Raw genomic sequence first — 15,520 nt, 5'->3', positions numbered from 1 at the left:
CTATGTCCCTACTTAAGGCAGATGAGATTTTTTTTGTGTTTCTTGATAGCATGCCTTAATCATTACTTGATAGTCCATAACTTCATGTCTGAAGAAGCTGTTTACCCTGTCTATTTGCATAGAAATGCTACATTTTAAAAATAAAGGTATTCAGCTATAGGAGCCTAGTGAGCAGTTGCATGCATTACGTTTGTTTTCCTCAAGTATGTGAGTATTGATGCAAATCTAATACTTTTTCTTAAAACATGTGATTCCTCTGTCCCCCCTAACTTAAAAACTGTATTAGCATAGGAAGAGCTTTGGTATCTAATTTCATTTAACAGTCAGTGTAGAATTACTTGCAGACATAAATGCAAGTTCATGCAGTTCTTTTTATCTTTGGCTGTATTTAGCTGTTTTAATCAGAAATGGCTGAGAAATTAGATATGTAGAATATATTTATCCCTAAAATAGATGTTTTTGCATATAATATTAATATCAATTTTCTGAATTTTTCATGGAATAGTAGTGTTTATAAACTCCAGCTCTCAACATGTGTTATATCAGGTTGCCACCCTTAGTAAGCATGGGCACAAACTGAACCTCATGCAGCAGTTGTTCTTTTGAATTCACTTAGATATTTATCTTTAAACAGAGTGCTTTTGTGATCAAAACTACTGGTGCTACACTTTTTTATTCCCCTTGTGTTTGGTAGAAATCAAAACTGTGAGAGGATCTTGTTTGATAACAGTTTCAAGCAACTGATTCAAGTAGTATTTTATCATTACGCTGTTTTGGCTGGTGGACAGTGTCTGGAAAGGTGGTGCTGAGGAAGAAGGGGAAGGATGTTTTGTTCTCTCTAACCAGCCTATGGAATATATCTTAATCATGTTGTAGCTTACTCCTACTCTGTGAGATGACAGAACTGCTTTAAAAAGACTGTTTTCATTATTCTGGAATGTGAAGTTATGGGCTGATTGGATAGATAATGCTCTCTGATAATACTTACTGCTTAAAGATATCCTAAACTATGTGCATGATACAGTTCTAATTGCATGATCACTAAGACCTTTTTTCTTTTTTTGTTCATTCAGCGCACAATATGAATGTGCAGAGACAAGAATTAAGGTTGCCCATTTAAATCTACCAATTTTGGCTGGTTAATTATGCAAGCTAGCTATATAATTGATGTTATTGAGCTCTATGGCTGTAATGCTTTTTAAAACATCTGCACAGGGCTTAACTCAATATTATGTGTGATTTCTACTAAAATCAATAGAAATACTTATGCAATTAAAGCTACAGAGTGGTGGACATTTTCAAAGGGCAGGCTGAACAAACCTTGGAGGGCTTGAGTTTGATTTATTTTGTAAAGAAACATCATGGAACTCATACACTATTGCCATTAATTACTATTGGCCATTTCAAATATAGTAAAAATCTTTTGAATTAGATTTCATAATTAAATTTGGGATGAACGGTTACTAATCCAGCAAATGGAAACTTTGGGTTGCTAGTTTGGTGACAATTTCATTCGGAAATTAATACTGATGAAATATCTGAGGTTATCAGAGGTGTTCAGTTTCAGCCTGAAAGAGGAGAATGAAATTTAATTTCACGTAGCACTTTTCAGAACAAAATGCATTACAATAATAAGTTAAAAGCTGCAAGCAGAATATCCTCCAAAAGGAAACATGGCAGTGATTAAATTCCCTGAGTAGCTCTACCTAGAATTTTTCTTTTATGTGGAACTTGGTTAGACAAGTAAACATGACAGAACTTTCTAACCTCAATGGTAACAGGAAGCAAGACAAATCAATCTTTAAAAATATATGTGACAGTTGTATACAGCTGGGAAATTTCACAATCCACACAATAAGCATTTTGGTATTGTAAGGAATGCTAGATATTTCTGTGGAAGTTAAGAAAGGAGGCTTGCTCCTTTCAAATAAAAGAACTTAATTGAAAATAATTTAGTATATGCAGTAGGACATAATTTCTTTCTATGCTTTGGTAACTCTTACATCAGCTGTATGTAATTACTGTTGGTCATTCAAGCATACTGAAAAGGAAGCTGAAAAGAACTGTTGCTTATGATGTGAGGAGTTGTAAGGATGAGCTGTTCAAACCTTGAAGGATTGGTATTGTCTTTCGTGTATGAATGGAAAATGTTGTGCTGTTGTTGTGTGGTTTCTTTGTTTTTTTGAAGTTAATTGTACTGATGTGTGCTAAACAGAACCTGAAAAAAAAAGTCAAATTTTGATACGTTTTGCATATGCTGTTTAAAATCGTAATGGCTTCCAAATGAAAAAGGCATATTCAGCTTCACAATTTGATGAAGGCTGTTCACATAAGTTTAGTTCCCCTTTTCCCCAAGTTGTATGGCAAGTGGCACTGATGTGGCCAACGTTGACAAGGGAAATTAAGAATTTTACAGATAGGATCTCAGACCTTTTTACGGACATCTCCGAAGATGAGTTCACATCTCTTTCTACTATAATTGTCAGTGGCTGACACTATTTGATTCCTGACTTTTGTATTTAAAAACAATTGTATTTAGAAGCAGTCAATTCCTGAAAGGCAATTCAAACCAATGCATACTGCAACTGGCTTGTTAGAATGATAATGAGGTCTTTAATGTTATGTGTAATTATGTAAGTATATTATTATCCATAAATGAATTGGTAACTTATCCTATTCCTGGCTTATAACAGTGAGCTTGTATAGCAGTACTTTACATTATGCTTTCAATATTTATGAACTAGATTTTAAATGAGAACAAATACATTTATAACTGGAAGTATGAGTAATGAGTAATATTACTTCTGCCTCAACAGGAAAAAAAAAAAAAAAACTCCAGACTAATCTAATAGTGTAATTTAGAACCAAACACTTTCAATTACCTTGCCTATTTTAATCTTTCTGTATGCTTTTCCTTGTTAAAGATTACTTTATATTAAAGAAGAAAGCTTAATTCTCATTGCTTGATTACCACAGCTAAAATAACTTGTTATATGAGTTGTCTTAATGAAGTAAACCAACTACATTTTCCTCCTGTAAGTTTCCTGTAAGAAAAGATGCAAGTTTTTCATTTTAGTGTTGATTGAAAAATCAGCTATATGCTCTTTATTGCAATTAAGCATCACAGAGTTGAAGTTCTGAGATCTGAGATTTTGATTTTGACATGGGATGGCTTAGAAAAGTGTTATGTAAGAGAATTGTCAACGCTCACTACCTAAAAGGATTAAAAAAAAAATTGCATTGAAAATGTTGAGTTTCTCATCTGTTAATAATGTGGATCAAAGCACATTATTGCTCTTCTGTTTATTAGTGAAAACATATTGAATCTACAGGTAGGATGGAATTGGTGGTATGTAAAAACAGTGTTGTCTTCATAGAAGAGAGAGCATGGAAAGCCTGTAGAGTCTCAGAGCTGCTTTAATTTCAGCTTAGCTACCTTATTTTGATCTGAGTGAAATGTTGGGCCATTTTCTTCCCTTTTGAGGTCAAGGTGCGTGTCAAACCAGGAGGTTCTTGCAGTGAGCTATCTTTGTCCAGCTCAGGGAAGGAGCAGAGTTTTTGAGGGCTCCCAGGCATGACAACAGTAAATTTGATAGTTTCCACTTTCCTTGACCATTCCCCTGTTTCTTAAACCCCTGCCTCATTACCCAGATTTGCCTCAAGTTGGACTTTTTAAATTGCAGTCAATAAGACAAGGGAGCAAAGAGAAAGGAAATCCTCTACTGTTAAGAACAGGCTGAAGGGGAATACTGCTCTTGGGAAAGCTTTGTTTTTCAATTTTTAATGAGCAAATTGGAGATAGGAAATGCTAATGTCCAAGTGTAGGTTGGAAATGCAAAGTCAGCCTCGGGAGACAGGGATTCAGAAGGGATTTGAGAAGGAAATTGCTTGCTGCTTTGGTGTCTGGTAGAGACTGCCAGATTCTGGAATCAGCAGGGAAGAAGGAATGAAAAAATCTATTTTTAAAGCTCAGCTATTTCTGCTAGGTGAAGGAGGCCTCGTGAAAGGCTGACACAGGCCTAGCGTGAGGAGGAATGTTACTCTGTTTTACTTTGAAGGTCTCACAAAGTATATGCAGACCTATCTGAAGATTAATCAAGACTGTCAGTCTAACAAACTGGGAGGCTTTGCCTATCTCAGTATCTATTCTTTGTACCATTTACCAATGTTTTTTTTATAACCTTATCAAATGTTTAGTTTTACAGTGTGCTTTCCAATGTTCTGTTGTTCTTTTAGTTAAGTAGTAAGAAATGTATTCAATATAGAGTGTTAAAAAGCCTGAAACAATAACAAAAAAAATCAGAGCATAAGTAATACCATAGTTGAGCATGCAAATGAAATGGTAGAAACAAGGAAGATATTCTATGTAAGCTCAACTCAGTACAGGTAAGGCCACAAGCAAAATAGAAATCAACTGGTGGATGCCTCATCTCTGGAGACTTTCAAGGTGAGGCTCGATCCCTGTTTATTGCCGAGAAGTTGGTCTGGATTACCTTTAAAGGTCCTTTCCAACTCTAAGGATTTTATGATTCTGTAAATCAACTGGAAACCTGAGAGGGAAAGTGGAACCATTCAGAATGAATGGCTTATGAGGAGAAGTCAAGTATGGCTGTTTGGGGGGGGGCTGGGGGGAGAGGGGGAAAAAAGGATGAGATAGTTGAAAACTCCTGAATAAATCATAACGACAGAGACCTATTTCCATGTCAGTGGTAAAGAGAATAAAAAAATCAAATGACCTAAGATTGTAGTAAGAAAGAATGAGATTAAACTATAAAACTCTTTAATGATAAGGATAACAAAGCACTGAAAAAGTTACTATGGAGTGATGGTTTCTCTACTACTGGCAGTTTTAGTTTCAGGGTTTTTTAAATTGGTAATTTCTATGTAGGTCGCTCTGAAAGTAATGCCTCCTATTTGTTTCCATGGAAACTACAACATTTAGAGCACAACACTATTTGATAGAGCAAATTCTCAGCTACAAAACACTGCTTTTCGACACAGTCAACACCATTAGCTAAGTATTTTTGAGGGCAATGAACAAGAGCTGCACCAGAAGAGGCGACCAACCGTCACGGTTGTCATTACTGAAATGCACCACTCACTGTGGTGCTTTCGCTGTGCTCACATCTGCTGTTTGGTCTCCAGAAATGTTCATCAGTGATGAATGTCAATAGGTGCAATTTCTTCCACGTGGAGGAATTCAGTGACATCTTTGCTTCATATGCACTTCCAAGGCAGGCACCATTTTACCAGGCTGCCCCTCTGCTGCCCTCTGTCACACTGCAAAAAAATGTAATGCAATATTGGTGGGAAGGTTCAGCCTCTACTACCACATCACCAGCATCCATCTCATGGGACAACATCATAAAATTGGAGGCATTACTTGAAGAGCAGCCCTTGTATAATACAGATTTGTGCTCAACTCTACTAAAAGTAAAATTCCTCATCTTTTAATTTCAGTATAAACTGACTTTGTCCTGTTCCCTCTGAGGTGAAACCTGACAGTGTCTCAACTTAGAGACTGTCCAATCTAGTTAAACTATTTTCTCTTGCTCTTCAATAATGTGTGTTGTAACTGCTGTTTAATTTCTCTAACAATGAAATACTCTGATTTACTGGATGCAGATTAGGGGGAGAAGACAAAAACAGTTGGAGAGTCATGACTGTAAATCTTAAAAATAGATTTTCCCTTCTCAATTAGCATTATGCATCTTCATATTATTTTAGTACTATTGGTAGAAAATAAAGATCTAAGACATTGTTGGAAACAGAAACTTGGGGTGAGCATTTCTGGCAAAATAATTATATTTTTAAAAAACCTTGGAATCAGAATAAAGATATTAATAATTGCAGTTATCTTTATAAAATGTTTTATGATATTAAAAAATAGTGTGTAATCAAGAATTTAGTTTGAATAATAGATGCAACAATTGAAAGTAAAAACAGGTCTGATTGTTTACTCTTGTTTTACTGTTTTGAGTATAAAAAGTATAATCCATGGTAGCACTGTTATTCTTTTCACATCTTAGTCTGAACTGCAATTTTTCCCGTAAAATTTTTATTAATTTTGTGATTATATATGGACAATTGGGATTAGGAGGCATGACTGAAAATAAACCACTCAGCCAATGTGGAGAGAGGTCTGCCAGAGGATGCTGAAGCTTTTAGTGAAAGCGTTTGCACTATTCTTTCCTGCTGTGAAGGTAGCAATTTCTTTGTAGCACAGCACAGTGCCATAGCAGACTCTTCTTGCGCTGGCGTGTCCAGCCTACTACTGTGACCACACTGGTGTTTGTACCTGGTGTTCTGTTGTGGCTGTTTGTGCCTCATCAGCTCTCAGCTGTGTGTGGTCTGCTTTACAAGGTCCTGGGGTGACCTCTGTCCCCGTCAGCTTGGGGCTGTCTGTCATACGCTAAGGAGAAACTTTCTGTATCTTCAAATGTGATGATGATGACTATTATTCTATTTGTGGAGTTAGCTGATATAGGGAGTATAAGTCAGTGCTGTATGAAACCCAATGATTAAGCAAATTAAAGAGTGCACACACTTAACCATGCACGCGCATTGCAGGTTGCTCATTTGTAAAAATTGTCCCAACATGTTGACTTTGAGGACTGTAATTCCATCACAGTTTAAACAAGGTGATGATCTGCTGCTGCATTTTGATCATAGTAAAATTTCTTACTGATTTGTGAGATGTTTTTTTTTTTCTCTTCTTAAAATAATCATATTAAGTGTTTACTGTCTCTTCAACCTGCTTCACATGGAAAGCAAGGTTGATACAGTTATTAAGGTGGACAGAGAATAAGGAAGAGGCATCTGAAGAAAACTGAATTTTGCTGAAACCCTTGTAGTTTGCTCGCAAACTCTTTGCAAACACTATGTCCTACACATTTGAGTCACAGACCAGGTTGTTCTGTATGCAATGAGCTAAGACTTAGTATCAATAAATATGTGTTGTCTAATACCACCCACACAGTTGTGTTTTCCCTTTTTTCTCTGGGATTTTCAGGTAGGTTTGTTAATGTATCATGTACTCCCATGCCTCCCAACCTCCTTTTCTACATAGAAATGTTCATATGTTTTCATATATTTGCCTTTATTGGCCATGTGAGAGGGATCCAAATCATTGGAAACATCTGTTAGCAAAATTGTTTTTATTAAGGATGTCTTGTTTTTGTTTTCTTTTTTATATTTTTTCTTGAATCCCTAATATAAGTCGTTCCTACTTAAGCCAGCTGCTGCTATTGCCTTCTGCTGTTTTTCTGGAAGTTGCTCAGAGATGGCTTTTAGGGCACTCTATGTGGGCATGGCTAACGCTGTGTGTTCTCGTATGGGGGAAGCCTGAATTGTAGAAAGTCACAGAAATACATGGAAATGAAAGTCTGTGACATTTTTGAAAACACCAGAATATTGAACTGTTGTGCAGTAATCTGCAGAATGCTTTGGCTAGAGGATACATTCAATTTAAATGGAATTAACTTCTCTTTGTTCTGTTGTCACATCAAATATTACCACTGCCTGTGCTTTTATTGGTAAATTGCATTATCAGTTTGAGAATTTGTCGGTGACAAAAGGGACAGTATTTTAGTCAGTAAAACTGCTAGGGCATGAATAATGTGTTCTCTCCTTTTAACAGAAAAGAATGGCTTGCAACAGTCTTGCTGCCCAAGTGAAACAATACAATCTGTCTGCTGCATGATGTCATTGCCAGAAGCCAAATAGTGCAGTTTTTGTTTTAATGGAAGGGTTCTTTCACATTGCTGGTTTTACATGATGGGAATGTGGTTGGAAATGCTTCCTGTTCCGTTCACAAGCCCCGGGCTCTGCATGCATTTCAGCTTCAAAAATGACAGCTGAAACAAATTAAGCAGAATTATGGGACAGCTAAGTCACATGTAGATTTATCATCACTGAGGATGAGGAGGGAAAGGGAATGTATTGCATGGAAAATAGAAATTTAACTAGAAGAGAACGACAGTCAAATTATTATGGAAAAGGGCTGTGGAAGTAGAGCCCATTTCATGTCATTGGCAGTGCCTTTAAAAGTGGACATCCTGCTGTTTGTCTGAACACATTTTGTGTAAGTTAGCAGAGCCTCTGATTTCTGAGTAAGAGAGCTGAGCAAAATATTTGATGTTCAAGTGAGACACAGAGCATATCTGAGGACATTTGTAGGCTGTGGTTTACTCATTTATTCATAATCAGAATTCTTTCTTCAAGGGGAGTCTGTATCATCAACATTTGTCTCTTTTTTTCCTTTTTTTTTTTTTTTTTTCTCTGTTTGCAGACTCTCTTTCTTCCAGAAGTAAAATGCAATGTATTTAAACCTTGGTTCAGCTATATAAATATCAACTTGGGCTCTTTTCCCCTCAGCAGACAATTATACACAATATGGTCACAAACATACACATGCATGTGTCTGCTAGCCTAAAACAGAGCCTTACTGAACAGAAATGACCAGCACACTCATACACTGCCATGAATCTACAGCAAAACTCCAATACATTTCTTCATGTGAACCAAAATACAAAATTTACAGGGAGAAAAATATTTGAAATTTATGCAGGTTTAGTAGGTCAAAAGTAGGCATTGACTGATGTACTTCTACATGGAGTTTGGAAATAGAAGAATGGAAATAGCATGTTGGAGTGGTAGTTTTCTATTCCTTCTCTTCTAGTCCCTAACTAGAATTCATGCTAGTGAATGTCCATCCAGGGAGGATCCTGGGACTTGCAGAGTTTTCTGGTGGAAGTCCAGTTACTTGCTATGTGCACTGAGGTAAGAGTTTGTGTTTTATATAGCTGAGAGAAGGAAGCACGAAGACTTGATGGAGCCTACCTCAAGGGCATGCAGCTACATGAGCCAGAATACCAAATTCAAATTGCATCTCTGGAGCAATGATCTTCTAGTCTAATTTAGCAAAATACATCTGCTTGAAGAAATCTGATGCTAAAAATATTGGTTAATTTGCCTCAGAAAAATTCTCATTTGTACCTACAAACTTTTTCTTTGAAGTTTCACTGTCTCAGAAACGTCGCTTTAGTCTTTCACAACTCTTAATGATGTAGATTGCATCCACAGAGCCAGTGGAATTGCTTCTGTGGGAGGCACTGATGGGAGGAGGTTGAATTGCTTACTTAAAGCATGACAGATTTTGCACAAAATGTAGTTTTAGGTGGCAAAGTCAAGTTCTTAAAATTAATGGGTGCTAATAGAAGGATTGTCTGTGTGATCTCTTTCTGGCATCCTTGGAAGAGCCTGTTGTGCAGACCTGCAAAGGAATGTGCAGTGGAGGTATGGCTTGGTGTTTATTGCACTGTTCTCTCTCTCTCTTTTTTTTTTTTTTTTAATGTCACAAGGGAAATCCTCATCATAACCACAGCTTTTTGCTGTCACTGAAAGTTTGCATTACAGTTCAGAAATAATAGACTTCTGCTATTCCACATGAGATTCTGTCTCCCTTGCAAAGTGTCACGCACTCACCTGTAACAAAAGTCAGTCAAAAGAGAGAAGGCCAAATACTCTGAAAATTGAAAACCGAAGTGCTTTTATAGACTTCCCTAAATCCTGCACTGCTCCTGCAGACTCTTTTCTCTGTGCTTCAATTCCCTACCTGATAAAAAGGAATAATGTCACATCTCCCCTGAATTGCTTTCAAAATCATTTATGTTTGTGAAGCATGTGAATAGCATAGCAATAAACAGGGCAGGAAAGCCCGTGAGATTAATATTTCTGCCTTCAAGTAGTAAATAAGCCAGAGACTGCAAGCTGTGTGAGAAAGGAAAGGAGAAAAAACCAACCCACCACAAAACCAGAACAGCTGTTCTGTAATCAAATACTCCTAATTCTGCTCAATGAGTATGTCTCATCCTGCAAGGAGGAAAGTATGTGATCACATCAGGCATTTGTAAAGTTATCACAGTGTAAATTCATTGAGCAAACAAATGAAAGGTTGGATAAACACTATTAATCATGGAGTTTCCTTGCTTTTGAGTTCTTCACAATGGAAGCTTGATTTATCTCTGTTTAGTTCTGTGTAGCTGAGATAAACGGGTGACTGCTAACACGCTATTTGTACATATACCTGTGCACAGATCAGTTGAATTTTAAGAGCAGGAAAGAATGAGATTTTTAATTTATCTGAAATATCAAATAATCAGTCAGTGTGGAATTACCTGTGGTAATTTATCTGTCTTGAGGATTTACAGTGCAACCAACAGAGCTGTTAGAAGCTATAGCTCGAAGCAGAACTGGCCTAGCCAGGTCAGCTTGGGATCGGAATGTGTGAGACAGGCATTGCCAATTACTGGGGAATCCATAATGCATTCCTAGTGTATTCTGCTTACCTGTAAGGCATCCTCACCTCAGAGATACTGGAGAGAAGACTGTCAAAGGTGTTTGGTTCATTTGTTTTCTTCTTTATTACCTCATTTCAGCATAGTTTTATAACTAATACATAATTCTGTGCTGAATTTTCTTTTAGAGAGTATGTTTAATTAGACAAAGCACTAGCCACAGCAAACCCTTACAGTGTGGTGTGTCATGCTGTATCTGCAGCCACTGTTCCACTTGGCAAAGCGTGTTGCCTTCTGACTTGAAATATAGTGAGAGAGGAAAAGTTTAGTCTTCTATGTGGTGTCACAGATGTACAGGGAATGCCATTAGAAAAGTACTTTTGCCCAGTTTTCTTGGTTTCCATTTCTCATGCTTTCTTGAATCTTGCATTTGTGGATTCATCTGCGCTGCCAGCCGAGCACACAAGCACTGGAGCGGGCACTTGCCTGCCAAAAGAGGAAACGGCTTAGAAATAGCTCTCTGCTGTGCTGTCAGCTTTCCTGGCTGTACTATTTAATTCAATGCACATTGAGCCCCTACCTTAGGAAAAGAATAGCAGCTGATGTTGTGCTGTCCCTCTATCTTCTTTTTTTTTAAGTGAGGAACAACTTACTATAATTTTATGAGCTGCTTTCCTGGCTGGTAACATAGTGTTTGGTTGCTTTTATGAAAAAGATTAACTTATTCTTAAGAGGAGAATTTCTTGAAAGATTTAACACAAAACACTTTGCATTTCTGTTTACAGTCTGAATGAAGATCTTCTAGAGTTTCTCTATGTATGTAGCTTGTGAGAAGGGGAAAAATAAATGCCAAAAGGCTGCTGCAGTTGCTGCCCAACTGTCTGTTAGTTTTCAAGGATTCCCTAGAAGTTGTTGCATGTATGAAATTTGCAGTAGATACCAGTAATCAGTTTTTGCAGAACTACTGATGCAAGTTTTACCAGGCTGCCGGTTATCCTGGTCCTTAGGATAGGAAGAAGTAAGTAGTGAATGATACATAACACAAACGAGATCATAGTTGATGATCACGCGTGTAGGAAACGTATCCAGATGATAACTGAAATGTAAGTGGAAAAAATTGGGTTTATTGTTGCAAGTGTTGCAAGGAAATAAAAAAAAAAATTGTGTTATTAGTGATGCGACTGAAGAGCAGGGTCTTAGAAAGCTCTTAGCTTTTTTTTTTTTTTAATGATAGAGTTAACAGGTGACTTTCTAAGTTTCTTTACTGTTGGTAACAGTACACAAAACGAAGTTATCTGGTATGCTGATGAGGATTGAAGGATGATATGTGGTCCATTTGGCACAGCTGATTGATACAGTTGCAGAAAACTAACTGGGAACAGCTGTATGGATAGTAAATATTCACTAACTTGGGTATGTTTTTCAGTTACTTTGTAAATGTGTTCACTAATTTTGCAGTGGTAACTGTGAGCTGAAGTATGTATTACTGCAGCTCGTGTTTTGGAGGAAATTCTGTCTGTGATACTTGTGGTGGTGCATCTGTTTGACTGTGAGATTTGCATGGCTCACTTTGGGACTCAAGCAATGTTCTGCCATGAAGACATTTGCTATCTTGAAACCAAGGAAGAACAACCAAAAAAGGTGTGATAGTGCACAACCTCATCAACCTACGAATCACACCATTGCAACATTTATTCCACATGTGCATGTCATTGCCATCATTTTTGAAGATGATGCACAGTTGTCATCAGCATTGTTCTTGCATCGTAGCAGATGTAAATTTCCCTATGTACCCATCTGACGATTCTCCAAAAGAGTGCTGTGCTACACAGAGAAACTGCTTTAGTATGTGGAAGGCAGTTTTTATCCAGAACTCTCACCTTCAAACTTCCCCTATTTATCTGGTCTGTACTGGATGCGAGGCAGGCGTCACCAAGCAGCTTTTCAAGGAATGCTGGATGATTTTTACCAGATGTGCTCTGAAACCAGATGTAGAAGTCAGAGCGGTTTTGGTGTTTATTCCAGTGCATATTTTTGCTTTGTTTATTCTGAACATAATTCCAGAAGCTGAGTTGTGCAAACAAATCAGAGAAACAAAATGCCACTTCACTGAGAGTATGCTGCTGATTGGTAGGAAAGTGAGGAAATGAATGAGAAAAAAATCAGAGAAAATAATGATTTCATAGTAAAAATAATAAATATCCACTAGTAAACAGTAAGCATTATACCAATGAATAGCATTAATCAATACACTGCTAGTCTCCTTATTTTCTAAAAGATTTTATGGTGTATTTGCAGGAAATATATGCAACTGTGAAGTGAAAATGTAGTGTTTGAGTCTTCAGTGAGGAACTTTGCTAAAGCTTCTGTAATTAATAGCTGTACATGTGTATACGTATAACATGGGCTTCTTTTTGAGCTGAAAAGTATTATCAAATACTCTGACATGCTATGCCTTTTAAATTTATTTTCTAAATCATTAAATCATCTTAACCTAAAGTTATATTTGAAAGGCAAAGTTTTTAATGAATAATACAGGTAGCATTTGAGGTTCTGCCTTAGTTTCTTCCTCTTCCCCCGTATATTAACTGTATGGTATTGACAGTGATATGGTCATACAAGCTATAAATTGATGCTGAAATTCAAATAATTCATTTACCATATGCAGGACATTGAAAACAAATTCAATTTATGTTCATTGAATATTCATATCAGTCAGGTTAAGATTATTAAAAAAATAATAGCCTAAGGGTACGTGTGTGTGTGTGAAAAATCTCCTTATTTTCCATTTGTTCTCTCCACTCCGAAGTAGGAGGATATTTATTATTGTAGTCATACAGATATTAATACACTTTCTTTCCATCTGGCTTTCTTTTAGCACACTGATTTATGTCAGTACATGGACAAACACCCTGGAGGGCTTCATCCAGAAAATGTGAAGGTAAGAGTCAAAAAGAGGACACGCACGACAAGTACAGTAATGATAAATGTATGTATAAACTCCTGCTTTTGTTGAAGCTAATTATTAGCTAAAGGGAAAATGATTGGCATTTGAAGTATATATATATGCACGTACATACATATGCATACATATATATATGCATATATATATATATATTTATATAGTAAAAATATTTGAACTCTCCTCTAAAAAGAACTTCTGTAATCTCTAAAATTGATTCCAAGACAGAAGGTATGAGTAAATAGTGTTACAGCGTTGGTAATCCCTCTCTTCCATTCAAGGGTTTGCTCTTACGACAAGATAATATGGCCATAAAACTCCCAAGTAAACATGTTGTAGGTTCCAGTGAGGTACCTAATTGTAAGGTTATGGAGTATGAGGGGACTGTAACAAGTTACATTAGGTGATTGTACTGCTTTTTGTATGACCATATAAAATCCTTTAGTTCCTTCATTCTGATTAGGCATTTTCGTAGCTGATCACAGTGTTTTTCATTTTTCTGTTCTAAGGTAGATATTAAGAATCATTGTGCAGCAAGGGGTGTTATTAGCAGGATTTACTGGATAAATAGATTGGTTGCCTTCTGGGAATTAAGCCAAATTATTTTAGCATTAAAGGGAAGCCAGTCAGACAGGCAAAGGGTGTCTTATACATATAGATCACACAGATAGTTGTTACACTTGTCTTGCACTTTGACATCATTCCCATTGTTGTTCTTTGGAAGTGCTTAAATCTTTTCTTTTCATGCGGAGACTTTTACTCAGTATCTTGTTTCCCAAACACAGAAATTGAGAAATTCATGGAAAAATAAGTATCTTTTCTCTGGAAAATTCAAAAGACCAGTTTGGTTAAAGGAAACAAAATATTTCAAATGAGGCAATAAATTATTTTTTTGCAATAGCTGTTCATTGTTGTACATCGGTCCATTATATAACATGGATTAATTTTCTGCCATCTTTTACTGAAAAGTGACGTGCAGTATACTGAATTTAATGAAAATAATTGCTGTCAAAAAAGAAAATACAGTTCTTTCTTGTTGTACATATTTGGCCAAACTAAGATAAAGAAATTTCCTTTTGAAAATAAGTGGTTTGCATGCTGCAAGTTAGCATCCTTGTGACCTGTGACTGTCACTCAGACATTTTGGCAGTATGGACAGGAAAGGTCTTTCAGAAGGTACTGTCTTTACAGTCTCTCTCTGAGTGCAGCCCTCGAATGTGGGCCATGTGGGAGCTCTTCCTCACAGCTCTTGAGCTTCTTCACTTATGAGTTTCAGAAGTTTTGTTTCAATGCTGAATGTGTTTCTTGATACAGTGACTCTGTGTTTAACTTCCCTGTGTGGAAAGCTGAACATTTCACCTTGTGAGCTTTGGGATAAACTACAACTGGTTTTGAAAGTCCCTTATGCTGCTTCAACCTCATAGGAATACTGCAAGGCTGCAGCACTGGTACCTAAGACCTAATATGTAGCAGTCATTGTAGCTTTAATTGCTCCCCACTGCGAGGAGATTGGAATTCACATAATTCTACTTTTTCTTGACAATATCAGGGTCCAGTGAGCTTGTATTGGAGGAGGACAGGCGTACATGGATAATTAGGCTTGCTAATGCATCACTCCACTAAATCTTGAGTTACCTGTCTTCTGAAGCAGATTTATCACAGAAACCATATATAAATGTTGAGGCAGGAGGAAGGCTTAGCAGGAAAGCTTTGCTATTTAGTTGCCTAGCTGCCCTAGGGGCATTTCTAAGTGCTGGGTGAGTTGTGGAAGGAGCTGCAGCAGGAGAAGCTTTTTCCTCTCAGAGCTTGCTGCATATATTCCTGCAGCTGCCTTTACAATGTAGGAGCAGTGCTCAGCAACACTTTCAGAGTTAATGAGAAATATTTCTTTAAGTAGCTAAGTCTGATGTACTGCTAATTCCTTTTTTTTTTTTTTTTAATTAAATCCCAATGGATTATTAATAGAAAAGAAACTGGAAAAAGAGGGAAAAACATGGGGAAGTTGGAGCAGATGGAACTGTCCTTCTGCCATGAATGTCCTCTTGGACAATTAAAATTACTTTTTCTTCTCTTAGACAATATTAATGAAGATTGATTGTCTGTATTATGTAGGATCTATTAGCAGGCCAGCAGCAAAAGCTAGCCTTAATTTAAAGCAGTACTAAAACCTAGCATGGTGATCTGAGCTCCTACCATTCTAACACTGAATCAACCTGTCTGGGGTTTCAGTGGAATCTTTATCTGTTCTGAATTGTGAGGC

General features: G+C 36.9%; 1 protein-coding gene across 4 annotated transcripts in view; it reads left to right on the top strand.

Moving 5' to 3' along the window:
* CDK14 (cyclin dependent kinase 14) overlaps window positions 1-15,520 on the top strand; it is a 308,561-nt gene that overhangs the window by 127,754 nt on the left and 165,287 nt on the right. For all 4 annotated transcript variants that reach the window (XM_031614434.2, XM_090142825.1, XM_090142826.1 and 1 more), the window contains one exon: window positions 13,177-13,239. In XM_031614434.2, coding sequence (XP_031470294.1) covers window positions 13,177-13,239 — 63 coding nt within the window. The remainder of the gene's footprint in view (window positions 1-13,176; window positions 13,240-15,520) is intronic.

The sequence above is a fragment of the Phasianus colchicus genome, chromosome 6 (assembly GCF_987193195.1).
Source record: "Phasianus colchicus chromosome 6, bPhaCol1.hap1.1, whole genome shotgun sequence".
Taxonomy (NCBI): domain Eukaryota; kingdom Metazoa; phylum Chordata; class Aves; order Galliformes; family Phasianidae; genus Phasianus; species Phasianus colchicus.
This window is presented reverse-complemented; position numbering and strand designations above follow the sequence as displayed.